Source organism: Spinacia oleracea, chromosome 5 (genome assembly GCF_020520425.1).
Source record: "Spinacia oleracea cultivar Varoflay chromosome 5, BTI_SOV_V1, whole genome shotgun sequence".
Taxonomy (NCBI): Eukaryota; Viridiplantae; Streptophyta; class Magnoliopsida; order Caryophyllales; family Amaranthaceae; genus Spinacia; species Spinacia oleracea.
The window spans coordinates 20,738,074-20,753,319 of NC_079491.1; the positions used below are offsets into that span (position 1 = coordinate 20,738,074).

The window sequence follows — 15,246 nt, forward strand, 5'->3', positions numbered from 1 at the left end:
GAATAGAAAGATCGACAAATAATGACTTTAGTTTTTTAAAAAAAACAAAGAAATCTTTTCAATAATACAATCAATCAGTTCGATCAGTGATGTCAAAAATAAAATGAAGCTTGTTAATAAAAACAAAGAAATCTTTTCAATAATAGAAACAATGAGTGATGATTAATGAAGTCAACTGTACAAACGGTACAAATAATCCTAGTCTTAAATTTGTTGTTGGTACAAATCAATTTGAGCCTAATTATTGGAAACTGACTTAGCTACCTGTACAACATGCCATACTTATACTTTGTCCCCTCTTAAAGATTCAATGTTTTAGACAAGTTTGTTATGCAATCACTTGAGAATTATTCCCTGTTATCAACATGAGGAACCTAAATAACTTCCTAATCAAATCAACCAAAAAAACAACAGCTCCCGATATAATTATAAATTCTTGTAAAAGACCGTTTGATAGTTAATTAAACTATCATATCACATATACGATGTTACCCACATTCTATTCAAGTGAAATAGGATCGAGTATGGTTTGACATTAAGTATATCACAAAAAGATGCTCCGGAGAAATGCGTGAATAATGTAAACGTCCAAATTGTGAATTATAAAAACAAGGAGGAAGTATATAATTCTTAATTAATAAATTAATTTCCAATCAGCTTGTAAGTTGAAATTCATTAGATAGTAAAGCACATGAAAATATTCTAATCACGCAGTTGGTTATATTGTATGCACTGCATGATGACAATGCTATTATGTCAATGGGGACTTTATTTTTTATATTTTTGGGTCCATAATTTCATATATAAGTACCATAATCAATATACCATAAGCTTCAAAACCACAAAGTGAAATATCATAAAGTTGCTAATTAATAAATTACTAAAAAAAATGGCAAATTTGAGTAAATGTTCAGAGAAAACGAAGTTATTAATGGGACTACTTGCCCTTCAACTATGTTTTGCAGGATATCACATTGTCTCTAGAGTTGCACTCAATATTGGTGTTAGTAAAGTTGTATATCCCGTTTATAGAAATATCATTGCTTTGCTCGTATTAGGTCCTATCGCGTTTTTTCTAGAAAGGTACGTAAAATATTATTATTGTTCGTTTTTCTTCTTGGCCAGTCGATAATAGACAAGTACAGAGTTTATAGCAAGTATGTATGTATCCGATGTGATTGTGGTGTGTTTATAATTGTTGATTTCCAATTTTACAGGAAAGAAAGACCACCTCTTAGTTTCTCCTTGTTGGTTGAGTTTTTCTTTCTAGCACTTCTGGGGTATGTCACATTATACATTCAAGTTACTTAACTTCTTAATAATGTTTTATTTTTATTTTTATTTTTATTTTTATTTTTGGCAAATAATAATGATAATGTTATTATGTTGCTCTGTGTAATAGTGTCACTGCCAATCAAGGATTCTACATTTTGGGTTTGTATTATGCATCTCCAACTTTCGCCTCAGCGATGCAAAATTCGGTCCCTGCCATTACGTTTGTCTTGGCTACTATCCTAAGGTACAATATTTATTTTAATTTTCATGTAAGGTTGCATAATTAAACGCATAAGTTGTGTAAGATCAGTAGCTAACCGTATTTGCTGTGTTTTGCTGTGTAATTTTGTAGACTAGAAGAAGTGAACATATTAAATAGACATGGGATAGCAAAAGTAGTGGGAACAATTGCAAGTGTTGGAGGTGCAACCATCATTACTTTATACAAAGGCTTTCCATTGTTGCACCTTACAGTTACAGAGCAGCCTCAGTCTCAATCTCAGGGGATTAATTTCGCGGCAGAAAATGAGACGCAGAATTTTACATGGGGTTGCATATTCCTTCTTGGACATTGCTTCTCCTGGGCTGGTTGGATGGTTTATCAGGTTGGCTTCTTATCCTTAAGGCCCTGTTCTTTTGGACTTTTTTGCAGTTCCATTCAGTTCAGTTCAGTTCAGCTCCATTAAGTTCAGTTCATTTCAGTTTAGTTCAGCCAAATAAAGTTCAGAAGAACAGGCCTAACTCTTTAAAACTAAAATGGGTTACTAGTTTGCTAACATTTTGTCATTTTTTGCAGGCATCAGTGCTGAAGAAGTACCCAGCAAAACTGTCCCTTACATCATACACATGCTTCTTCGGATTAGTACAGTTTCTCGCTATTGCAGCCTTCACAGAGACTGATATTGAGCACTGGAAAATTGCATCAGGAGAAGAGGTTTTAACCATTTTGTACGCGGTATGCAATTCTTGCCTCTTCTGTTTTGTTTATAAAAAGATAACTATACAAGTTTCACTTTTGACTTTTGATTACTAATCATAGCAAATTAACAAAGCTATGTTATTGTACAAATATGTTCAGGGAATCGTTGCATCTGGACTGGTGATATCCCTACAAACATGGTGTATTCATAAAGGAGGGCCTGTATGTGTCGCGGTATTCCAACCTGTACAAACCATCCTAGTTGCTATTATGGCTGCTCTGTTTCTTGGTGATCAGCTCTATTCTGGAGGGTAAGTCATTCTCTTAACAACATGCATGTTTGATGTTTATGTCTAAGATCAATCAATTATTATGCACCATCATTTGTTTCAATATTATTTCGTCCCCTCATAATAAATAATTGTTCTACTTAATCAACAAAACACTCTGTACATTAGTTGTGTAGTTTAAGATAAACTCTCCATCAATATCCAACCATCTCTTCATCAAACTCAATCATAGACCTTCTCATACATACAAGCTCACATGCTGATGTACTTACAGAGCATGTGAGCAGGAAAATGTGAGGAGGTGCACCTAGAGCTACGTGCACTCAAGTAAGGTAACTTATTTGTTTTTATGTTTTTCTGGTTGCAGGATATTAGGAGCAGTAGTGATAACAGTAGGTTTATACATGGTAATATGGGGAAAATCAAACGAGTACAACAACATGGTAAACCAAGAAACAGAAGATGAATTGAGAAAGCATCTAATAATGAACAAAGGAGAAGAAGATTCTTCTTCTTGTATTACATCTGACATCCCTTGAAATCAGCATACACTTAAGTCTCAAGTTCAATTCAGCCAGCGTGACAGCAATTTCAAATGTAAATCATGTTTTCTTGTCCATACCTTATGCTGGATAGTGGATTGCCTTTAATTTTAAGTTTTTTTTTTTTTAATAGAGAGCTTAATTAACACCCCCATTGTATATTCTTGTATTAATTTAGTACTCATATTAGAAGTTTGATTGCGGCGATTAATTGAACTAATACGTTCAACGCCAATCATTGTAGTTAATAAACTTTACTTAGCTCCCACTAAATACGAACTTTATTGTACGACAAGATAACTTTTATGCAGTTTTGTGTAACTTTAAATTAGTTTTTTTTGTAATTTTTAATAGGTTTTAATTAACATTTATATTATTAAAAAAAAAGTTGATAGATAAACATTTTTAAGGGCTAAAATAATTAATTTAATACATTATTAGTGATGTTGAATAAATAATCTAATATTTATATATATATATATATATATGAAGGTGAGTTTTTTCTAGAGTATTTAGAGCGTCCAAGTAAGATTGTCCAGTCACATAATCAAATATTAATTTTACGGATATTTCATGAAATACCCCCGAGTTTTGACGTAATTCACCAAATGCCCATTAAGTTTCGATAATACATAAAATACCCCTATTCCAAAACTTAATACACGAAATACCCCTATTTCAATACTAAATACACCAAATGTCTTTAATGACGTCATCAACCCCATAAAAAAAATTAATTACCGTCTAATTAACCCACCTAATTCCTAATTAACATCCCTAATCAACCCACCCATTAAAAAACCCAATTAACCCATTCATTAACCCACTAATCCACCCATTTCTTTTTCTTCTCTCTCCCCCCTTCCTTCCTCCATTTACTTACCAGAAAGATCCCATCAACCAGCCAACCATCACCACCATTATTCGACCCCTAGCTTATTTTCTCTCTCTTTGCTGAACCCATCACCACCAACTATCACCACCATCCCATTAACCATGGCTCAGCTCGCCTTCCTCCCCCTCCCCTCCCTCTTCCCACTCATTGTGAACCCCATTGAAAGACAAAAAAAAAATCCAATTATATCGACGAATCAAGGAAGGGAAAGAATTCAATTTGGAGATGATGATGGATATCGACAACATCAGCAACATGAGTGAGATTATTGCAACACCAATTTAAGAATTCGTAGATAAGAATTGGAGTTTTGTTTTTCTGATTTTTAATTTTCGTTTTTCTCTTCCTATTTTTCGTTCTTTAGCATACCCTATTTGTTTGGTTAGAATAACGAGCAGCAGCAGTAGCAATTAAATGGAGAAAAGTAGCGGCGGCGAATAGGGAGATTAGAGCAGCTAGAATTCGATTTTAGGAATTAAATCACAAATTTCAGATTCTTTTTCTTTTGTTCTTCAATTTTCAGAAACCGTTTTCTTCAATTTTGGAATTCAAATTCAATTTTTAAATAAGAGAGGTAAGTGTTGGGTGTTGCCATGGAAGCTCGGAGACTTGTTCTCTTCAATTTCAATCTTCTCAAATACAAAAATAGAGTTTCAGAGAAGTTAATTGAGGGGTTGAGGAAATTGACAGCCATGGAAAGATACTGGTAGAAGAAGGGGGGGGGGGGAGAGAGAAAATAAAAAAGAAACAGGTGGATTAATTAGTAGTTTAGTAGATTAATTGGGGAAAATGGGTTAATGGGTGAATTAAATTGGTTAATTAGGGTTGATGACGTCATAAGGGTATTTCGTGTATTAAGTTTTGGAATAGGGGTATTTTATGTATTATCGAAACTTGATGGGCGTTTGGTGAATTATGCAAAAACTCGGGGGCATTTCATGAAATATCCTCCGTTACTTTTATTTTTAAATGATAAATAATGAGATAAAATTGAATATAATAAGAGTCAAATACTGGTAAAAGACAATAAGAGATAAATTTTGCTAGGAGTCTAAATAATAAATAAATACTTAGTAAAAGATAATAATAGATAAATTTTACATAAACTATTTATTAGAAGCCAACTATCATGTTCTATATAATAATACAGCTACATTACACACACAAAAATGTCATTAACAAATAGCTATTTATGACGGGCTCAAATCCCGTGTTTTAAGTGAAATATTCTACGAAAGAGTATTTAATTACTGACATTATCGATATATGTGATGAAGTAGTCAATTATGACGACCCAACCCCCTTTCACAACGCGCATGTGACAGAATCACCTTGTAATTGTTCTTTTACGACGGAAAATCTTATCATTAATACTTTTACCCATAAAAAGTAACAAATCATGTATTCCCTCTGTTATTTAGGTTTTTAATAAATAGTAAAATAATGTATTATTTTTATAACAAAAAAGTGAAATGTTATAAGTTTATAAGTCAATTGCAATTGTAACAAATAACAATGCATCTTCTACACGCAAGGTAAAGCTGTCGGCCCGATGATCCAAGCGCGCAAGGCCCATCGAGCGCAGCAGCTCGCCATCGCGGAGCAAGGCCCATGGCCTACGGCTGGGCGCGCGCGGGACAGCAGCAACGGCAACGCACAACATCGAGGCCCAAGGCCCACAACTGTGTGTGGCTACGCGTGCTCATGGGCTTGTGCGAGAATGTTGGCCAGCCTAAGGCCTTTGTGCTTTGGCCGATTGGTGTTATAACCTTAGGGTTATAACACCACCCCTCCCATTATGTTTTTCCAACTCACTACTTTACGTAATTCAGTTTAACCAAAATCAAAAAGAGAAACCCTAATCTCTTTTGAGCCTCCGTTCAAACTGTTCTTCCCTAGAAGAAAAAAAATATCTTGAATGACTTCTAAGCCATCGATCTCAAGACGGATCTGAACGTGTCGGTGAACCAAGTAGAGGAACGACATCTAGAGTTCTTGTTTGTGTTCGTGGTACGTTGAATCTAAGGAAAACACGCTACAAACTTAAGTCTGCTTGATCTGTACTTTATACATGGTTTCTGGCTTTGAGGATTATTCCGCTGCGTTAATATGTTTTTAACTGTATTCCCCTACAAAATTCACTTAACTAATCCTCAAATTCAACAACGAGATCATAAAAAACGAAAACCCTCACCTATATCTTTACCTTTACCGTCGTTATCTCCACCTTTTTAGAGACCACTTGTCGACAACGATAAGGTGAGCTTTGATGTAAATGATGTCGAACTCCCTAAAATTTAGATCTGAACCTAACCAAAGAGATCCTCCAGAAATTGCAACCTTAAACCATAACTTTACCTTTTACCCACTGGTGAATCAGACTCAGATAACACGAAGTGGCAGTGTTAGGGATAGAATTAGAGTTTAGATAACCAAGGTTCTACATTGAATAGATATGATTCCCAAAAACTCTGTTAAGATCCGATAAAGCAATATTAACCTCGGCCGACGACCACCTTCTTTGAATAAAGGGCATCAAGGAGGATGAGGAGTACCCTAAGATCTTCTCGTTGGCAACCCGACCTAAGCGAAACTCATGCCACCGACGAGCTTTTGGTGGAAACGGTTGATGAGGAGATTTAAAGATGAGGGTTTTTTAAGAGAGGAAGTTTTAGAGAGAAGCTACGTGTTGCCATTTTCTAAGGAAAATTTGTCAAATACAACCCAATCATTTGTCTCTTTTCCAATTAAAACCTCAAACTTTCAAATTTGTAAATTACAAACTTAAACTTATATCTCAACTTGAAATTACAACCTCGGGTCATTTTCGATAATAACAATCGGAATATGATGTCATTAATCTTATTAAAATACAATTATATAATTTCTTAAAAAAATGAATAATAGGTTTGTATGGAATTATTTAATTTTGGTTTATAGCTTTTTTGGAGTTATTTTTTTGTTTTTTGAATTATTATATCAAAGACATCATATTATGTTTTTCAAAAGGTCTTGTGCGCAACAGGTGTACGTTAATATTAACGTACACCAAAAGCTTCACACGTGCGAAATTTTTCAACACAGTCGTATAACAATTTCACCTACCAAATATAAAGATGGGAGAGAATAAAAAAGGAAAAAAAATCAGAGGAGAGAGAAAGAGGGAAGACGTAGATGAAGATCGAATTTGCAATGAGAACCATGTAATGTAATTGAATCCCTCGCCGCCGCTAATCACCACTAGAATTGAATCATGCTGAAGATAGAGGTTCGAATCGCCGCCAACACCGCACCAATCTACAATTCGATTAATAGGTTTGATTTTTGTTTCTTTAATTCATCGATTTGCTTTTATTTGAGTAATTAGGTTCCATTTTCTGTGGAAGATCTTGGCAAAAAGGATTTGGATTCAGTACAAAAGCTCCATATTTTATCATGTTATCATGCTCATATATAATGGTAATTAGCATGTTGAGATTATAGAGTTATTCTGTTAATTAAAATTTGCAATTTAGAGTTTATATTGTCTGATTCATTCTGCAAGTCTGATCTGTTTATGGCTTGTGTTTTGCTGCCCCAAATCATGTTAATTCATATTTTTGTGTCTAGTGATAACTGTAATTGGAATGTTAGATTGTATAAATTCATTTTTTGCTAATTAAAAGTTTAGGAAACAGTGGTATTTACTCCAATTTTGCTGCCAAATTTGGGATCAGTTGCTGATGTAAATTGCAGCTCTAAATCATGTTTCTTAGGTGTAAAACGTGAAGTGATGTTCAGTAATATGTGGGGGGGTGAATGGGTGAAGTTATATCTTGTGTTAAAATTAGAAAAATAATTGTTTTGGGGGGTATATGTGGGCTGCGTGAGATGCAGTCCTGTGCAGTAGTTTCTAGGCACTAGATTTCTTTCCTACATGTGTATATTGCACTACTTATGCACCTGATGGTCATCCTTTGGTTGTCTTCTTATTCGTTTTTATGTTATTGTTTCTATTTCTTCAACTCTCGGAGCGCGAAGAAGCCTAGTTTATTTTGGATATCAACGTTGCTCCTTTAACGTGTGTAAGCCTATTAGCTCAATTGGCCGAGCACCATGCAACTTGCGCGGAGATGTAGGTTCAAATCCTACATAGGCTATTGGTTTTATTTTGAAAATAAATCTACATTTGGGGTAACTTTTATTTATTTTGGGCCGACTTTATATTGTTAGTCATTTCTCATTATATCCCACGAACTTATACAAGATTTGCCTCCAACTAAAAATCAAAATGCAATTTTATTTTATGGACACATTTCTTTTCTTGTAATTCTTAGATTGCCATGTGATAATCAAGACAATTCTGATCTCATCTATTGAATATCTAGAGCTAACTGAAAGTGATACATGTACATGATGTATTATGTATGATTATTCTTTTCTTGGACTATAAATTAGGGAGGAACAGTTGATCTCAGATCAACAAACAATCCATCAGATAATTTTTGTGGTAGATAAAATGTTGACTTATGTTGACAGAATGATACTTTGGACGAACATAATTATCTTATGGATTGTTTGATCTGATAGAAAGAATAGAGAACATATAATCTAGGTTGCACGGAAACGTGAAACGGAAACGGATATGCGGAAACGGGGAAACGGGGAAACGGCAATTTTCAAAATTATAAGATACGGGGAAACGACAATTTAAATAATTCGAAATAAAAATGCATAAATGAAAAGAATTTAAATTAGAAAATATGGTTAGACAACGCAATAAATCAATAATTATATTAGATACTTAATAGTCTCAAAACCACAGCAGCATAAAATGACGTAGATTAATCATCCAAAGCATACACCAGAGCCTGACAGAATCAAGGAACTGTAATTTTATTTGCATCTTTTATAGGTAATAGCATCATTTGTGGCCTGTAATAGTTTTAAGAACTCAAATGTCAGGGAACTGTGTATTAATTTCAGTTGGGCATTTGTCGAACACTTAGAGTGCAAGCTCATAACACCTAGAATTCAAGCCTTTGATAATTAAACCATTGACACAAATCGTAATATTAGCTACTGTCCATACAATTATACAATAATATCAAATAATGAAATATCCAAATGGTGTAAAATTAAACACAATTGTGACTCAAATTAACCCATGTAGTGACTCAATTTCGTATAAATTGAAATATTGAGCACAATTGTGCATCAAATTTACCCACTTTCGTATAAATTAAGCTCAATTTTGTACAAATTAAACTCATTTCGCATAAATTAAGGGGTGTTTAACTACTTAATTCATTCATATAGTATCCTACCGCGCCGGCGCCGACGACCACTATCTGCGGTGAAGAGTGAAGACCATTGGACCAGAGGAAGAAGGAACACCGACTGAGTATTGAGAGAATCAGAAAAGCTAGGCAATAAATGCTAATATTGGGAATTTGGGGGATTTTGAGAAGGAAACGTTTATTATTTCCAAAAAATGCGTTTCCTCCCCGTATTTTGTGGCTCAAGCAGTGCGAAATGTTTTGAGAGAAAAGGAGACGTTTTTACCGCGTTTCGAAACGCGCTTCCGCGTTTCGCCGTTTCGAAACGTTTCGGAAAAGCCCAGCCTTCAAAAACTCACGTTTCCGTGCATCATAGCATATAATTACTTAAAGACGAACAGAATACAAAGCAGAAAGAACAGAAACAATATATTCAGTTAGATAACATGGTACATGCTAGCTTGAGGAAATTGTCAATAACAATATATGCAGTTAGGAATGAATGAGCTCATATAGAGTAAACTTGGAAACTGTCAAGTTCCGATCAGAGGCTATCTCAGCAAGGTAACTTTCCATTAACCTATTTTGGGGTGACCTTATGTCATTTCTCATTATATCGAACCAAAACACAACCCAATAATATGTAGGCTATATAGGACTTGAACCCACACCATGTACATAAATGCACATTGCTCTACCATTTGAGCTAATAGCCTTAGTGTTCAAATATTTGCATATTGGGTAGACCGGTACAAAACATTTCTCAACTTTTAACAATTTCTATTACTTTAACCTATAAAACCACAACTTTAACACGTAAAATTACAAGGTGTGGAATAAAACAGATTGCATGACACACATTAGCCGATGAAAGGTAAAAATATAAAAGTCAGACTTTTAGCAGTTAAAGTTAAGTTATTAAAAGTAAAAGTTAGGTTTGAGATGATGGAAGACTGTCTTTAACTTTTAGAACAATTTCCATAACTTTAACCTACAAAACTACAACTAAATACACATACAACTACAATGTGTGCAATAAAAAGATTGGAGGACTCACGTTAGCTAAAGAAAGGTAGAAATATAAAAATCATACTTTTAGCAGTTAAAGTTAAGTTATTAAAATTAAAAGTTAGGTTTGAGACGACGTAAGATTGTCTTAACTTTTAGAACAATGTCCATAACTTTAACCTACAGAACCACAATTTTAACACAAAAAAGTACAATGTGTGAAATAAAAAGAATGCACGACTCACATTAGCTGTAAAAATATAAAAGTCAGACTTTTAGCAGTTAAAGTTAAGTTATTAAAAGTAAAAGTTAGGTTTGAGACGACTGAAGACTGTCTTAACTTTTAGAACAATTTCCATAACTTTAACATACAGAACCACAAATTTAACACATAAAATTACAATGTGTGAAATAAAACAGATTGCATGACTCACATTAGCTGAAGAAAGGGAGAAATATAAAAGTCAGACTTTTAGCAGTTAAAGTTAAGTTATTAAAAGTAAAAGTTAGGTTTGAGATAGTAGAAGACTGTCTTAAATTTTAGAACAATTTTCATAACTTTAACATACAGAACCACAACTTTAACACATAAAATTACAATGCGTGCAATAAAAATATTGGACGACTCACATTTGCTGAAGAAAGGTAGAAATATAAAAGTCAGCCTTTTAGTCGTTAAAGTTAAGTTATTAAAAGTAAAAGTTAGGCTTGAGACGACGGAAGATTGTCTTAACTTTTAGAACAATTTCTATTACTTTAACCTACAAAACCACAACTTTAACACATAAAATTACAAGGTGTAGAATAAAACAGATTGCATGACACACATTAGCCGATGAAAGGGAGAAATATAAAAGTCAGACTTTTAGTAGTTAAAGTTAAGTTATGAAAAGTAAAAGTTAGGTTTGAGATGACAGAAAACTGTCTTAACTTTTAGAATAATTTTCATAACTTTAACCTACAGAACTACAACTTTAACACTAAAAACTACAATGTGTGCAATAAAAATATTGGATGACTCACATTAGCTGAAGAAAGGTAGAAACATAAAAGTCGGACTTTTAGTCGTTAAAGTTAGTTTTTCATGTAATAAAAGTTACGTAAACTGATACTCCATATAAAACTTTTCATAACTTTTACCAAAATAAGGCTAACTTTTATATTAATATTCTTAACTTTTCACTTAAGTGAAACCTCAGAAGTTAAAGTTAGCCCTTTTTTAGTAAAAAAATAAAGTTAACTTGTTTGCCTTAAAAGTTAGCTTTCATAAAGTAAAAGTTAGGTAAACCGGATAAGATTTTTCTTAACTTTTACTAGATCAGAGCTAAATTTTATATTGATATTCTTAACTTTTACCGAGAATAATGATATTTCCAACTTTTAACTTAAGTGAAACCTCAGAAATTAAAGTTATCATTTTTTAGTAAATAAAAGTAAAAGTTAGCGTTTTTGCATTAAAAGCCAGTTTTCATGTAGTAGAAGTTAGGTAAACTGATATCAAAATTTTCTTAACTTTTACCACAGTAGGACTAACTTTTATATTGATATTCTTAACTTTTACAGAGTATATATTGATATTCTTAATTTTTCACTTAGGTGAAAACTCAGAAATTAAAGCTATCATTTCTTAATAAATAAAAGTAAAAGTTAGTCTTTTTGCATTTAAAGTTAGTCACCATATAGTAAAAGTTAGGTAAACTAATATAAAACTTTTCAACACCAGGGTAACTTTTATATTGATATTCTTAATTGCATATTAATATTTTTCGAATATTTTTAACTTTTCACAAGTTAAAAAGTTAACCCCTTTTTTTTAGTAAGAAAAGTAAAAGTTAACATTTTTGTATTAAAAGTTAGCCTTCATATAGTAAAAGTTAGTGTACTTTTAAACATAATATTCTTAACTTTTAACTTAATATTCCTAACTTTAACTTAATACTCCTTTAACTTTTAATTCATGTTTCTCTATGTTCTAAACAAAACAATACACAAACATGAAAACTAATCGGCAAAAATAATAAAAAATCCTTAAAAAATGGCAGCCTTAAACTAATCAACACCTAAAAATCGCAACATCTAAACTCTAAAACAACAAAAATACTAACTAGATTGTCGACTTGTCGTGCATCACGTACCAGCTAGTACGTCTAACTGATAGCCTAATTTGAAACGAAGGTCAATTAAACATACACATTGTACAAATTTGTATGTACGTTTTTGGTTCTACTACGAGGAGTTCCCACCGCCTTCGGCGAGGTAATCTCTCGTGGGAGTTTGCATGGGTACCTCGATGGACAGCATCCCTTCCAGTTGAGATTTTTTCCATTCCCAAGGCTCGAACCCGAGACCTTGGTTAAGGAGCAAGAGACCCTTAACCACTCATGTCAACCTTAATTGGTACAAATTTGTATGTACGTTGTTAGTTGTGTTGTGTCATCAATTCAACCAATTAAATCAACTACCAATCCCAGCATTCCAATACAAGTCAATAATCAACTTCATTACGTAATCAATATGACAAAAAATCGATTACATAAAATAGGCAATTAGGCACAAAGAACAAAACTAAAATTAAGAATTACCTCTAATTCAATTGAGCCACGCAACTTTGTAACCTTGAATATGAAATTACCAATGTCTTCAATTGTTGTCAAGAAAAATCTGAGAAGAGATGCGAAAATTGACAGAAAGGTGAGAGAGAAAGCGTGAGGAGAGAGAAAGCGTGAGGAGAGAGAAAGTGAAAAGGGAAAAATGAGGGAGATAAACAAAACCTCTGATTCGAATAGAGAAGTGATATGTGTGTTTTATATAGTGTTTTACTCCCGTTCCTTAGTACTTTTATGCGTCAAATGAGCTCTTAGGAGCCGTTTTTAGTACTAATATGTGTTATTGAGTGTGCCTTGAGTTTCAGGTTTGATTATGAGAAATTGGTCTTTTTAGACCCGTTTCATGGTGATTTAGGCCACTACACGAGCCCGAGAAAGTTCGGGACCTTTATCGTCGACTGTCGGGAGCCTTAGATGCTTATGGTTGAGCCCCGAGAGTTAGACTCGGTGATATGGGCGAAGGATATTGAGGATTGCAAATCGCTCTGTGAGCGGAGGGCGAAGCGCGACCATCGGGCGGAAAGCCAAAGAATTGGAATCATCCGCACGCGCCCGATCGGGCGCAGTTCGCCCGGTCCGGATCGGGCGCCCATCAGAGTGCAGCCAAGGACTCTTCGCAAACCGCCCGATCGGGCGGAATTTGGCCCTATCGGGCCGACTGTCGAGCACTTCGCCCGATCGGGTGAAGCGTCGCCCGATCGGGCGACGCCTACCTCCAGCAGTTTTTCGCGTGGCTTATTTTCGTTTTTAATGTTTTTTATGGGTTAACTATTTATACTCAGCCTTTTTATTATTGAGGACATTTTTCATTCTAGTTTATGATAGATACTCAGTTTATTTCTAGTTTTCTCTCTAATTTTTCAAATACTTAGTTTTAATTCCAAGTAAAAATTCAAGCTTTATTATTTAATTGTTCTTCAATTCGGTAATGCTTCTTAATTTAATTTATTTTATTGCTTTAATCATGTTTTCCATTATGTTAATTGCTTTGTTATTTATTATCATGAGTGAGTAGTTTAATTTCTAGGGTTTAAGGGGATCCATGAATGCATGATTGGGATTATATGTGGACATGATTTTTGATTGATTGATTATAATTTCTATAGCTTATTATTATTGCTCGTCAATTTTGTTCGGCCGGACTATTTTGATTTGAGTTTGATTAACCTTAGATTATGCGCCGAGAGGTATAAATCTGATGTTTTTGGTATGTGGCTATTAGATAGGAATTATTCCTAGTACATAGCGAGAGCCTGCTAGTTGTTTTATCCTAAGGAATTCATAAGATCCGAGAGATGCATGTTTTCCTAGTTATGATTGTTAATTGATTGTTATTGTCCGTTGTCCAATCCTGGTATGCATTTATGGTGAACCGCTGCCCTAGATTCCTTTAATATTGTTATTTTCCGATTTGATTACTTGCTTTAGTTTATATACAAACCAACCCAACTCTTGTTACCAGTAGTCTAGATTAGTCTTTTAATAGTAGAAAGAACGCATGTTTCCCTGTGGATACGATCCCTGCTTCTCTTACTATATTTTTAGTTGGTGAACGTTAGGTTTATCTTTGATAGGAGTGCGATTTAGCTTGTCAAGAAGATACACAAAAAAAAGTGTTTATTAGGTCGCACGTGTGAGTCTGGCCCATGTAAGGGAGGTTGTTCAAATTGGGCTTGGTGTACAGTAATTTACTGTACGCCCATTATAAACAAGATTTTGTGTATGTTTTTTGGTGGAAATTGAGTCCGACTTGTAACTTAAAATGAGATATAAAAAGGTTAATATTGTAATTATAAACTAGTTTTATGGCCCGTTCAACGAACGGGCTAGTAATAAGGAAAATGTGATTTCTTGAAAGAAAGTAAAGTTATACTAAGCATTGTTATAGGGGGTGTTGAAAAGTTACAAACTTACAATATTGGAGACATCTTGTGCATAACTGGTAAAGGTTACATTAATAGGTAGTAATATTTAAAACAGTAAATAAGAAGATCGAGCAACGGAATTAATAATTTTTCTTTAGAGTGTGTGATGAGCACAAAGACAATGCAAATTACAATTGGAGGAGGAGAAATAAACCTGAGAATTACCGTGCACATTCCCTTGTCTTTACCATTAGACCAATACCTCATTTGAATTAGTGCATACTAATAGCTAATTTGAATTTTACCTCCAACTCAAGATATTATTGGTTGAATCTATGCATTATTGTGAAGTGTGAAACATCAAACGTTGCTATTAAGATAAAGAAAAGGAGGATCCCTTACTATAAAAACAAATTACAAAAAAGTGAAAAACAAAAAAAACTCTAGAAAATTAGAATATCCCCTCCACTCACTTTTGTGCTCTATCCGATCCCTCTCTGTTCATTGTTCTTCCTCACCACTATAAACCACAAATTAATTTCCATTTCTCACATTCTACCGCCTGAACTCTCACATTCTCCAATAATT

The 15,246-nt window shown here is 33.8% G+C and overlaps 1 protein-coding gene across 1 annotated transcript; it reads left to right on the forward strand.

The window, feature by feature from the left end:
• The first annotated feature begins 822 nt into the window (after positions 1 to 822).
• On the forward strand, positions 823 to 3,338 carry LOC110797157 (WAT1-related protein At3g18200). Its single transcript, XM_022002251.2, has 7 exons — positions 823 to 1,083; positions 1,218 to 1,280; positions 1,403 to 1,519; positions 1,628 to 1,880; positions 2,072 to 2,230; positions 2,354 to 2,505; positions 2,852 to 3,338. The coding sequence occupies exons 1-7, from the start codon at positions 890 to 892 to the stop codon at positions 3,021 to 3,023; spliced, it is 1,110 nt and encodes a 369-aa protein (XP_021857943.1). The 5' UTR covers positions 823 to 889; the 3' UTR covers positions 3,024 to 3,338.
• The last annotated feature ends 11,908 nt before the right edge of the window (positions 3,339 to 15,246 follow it).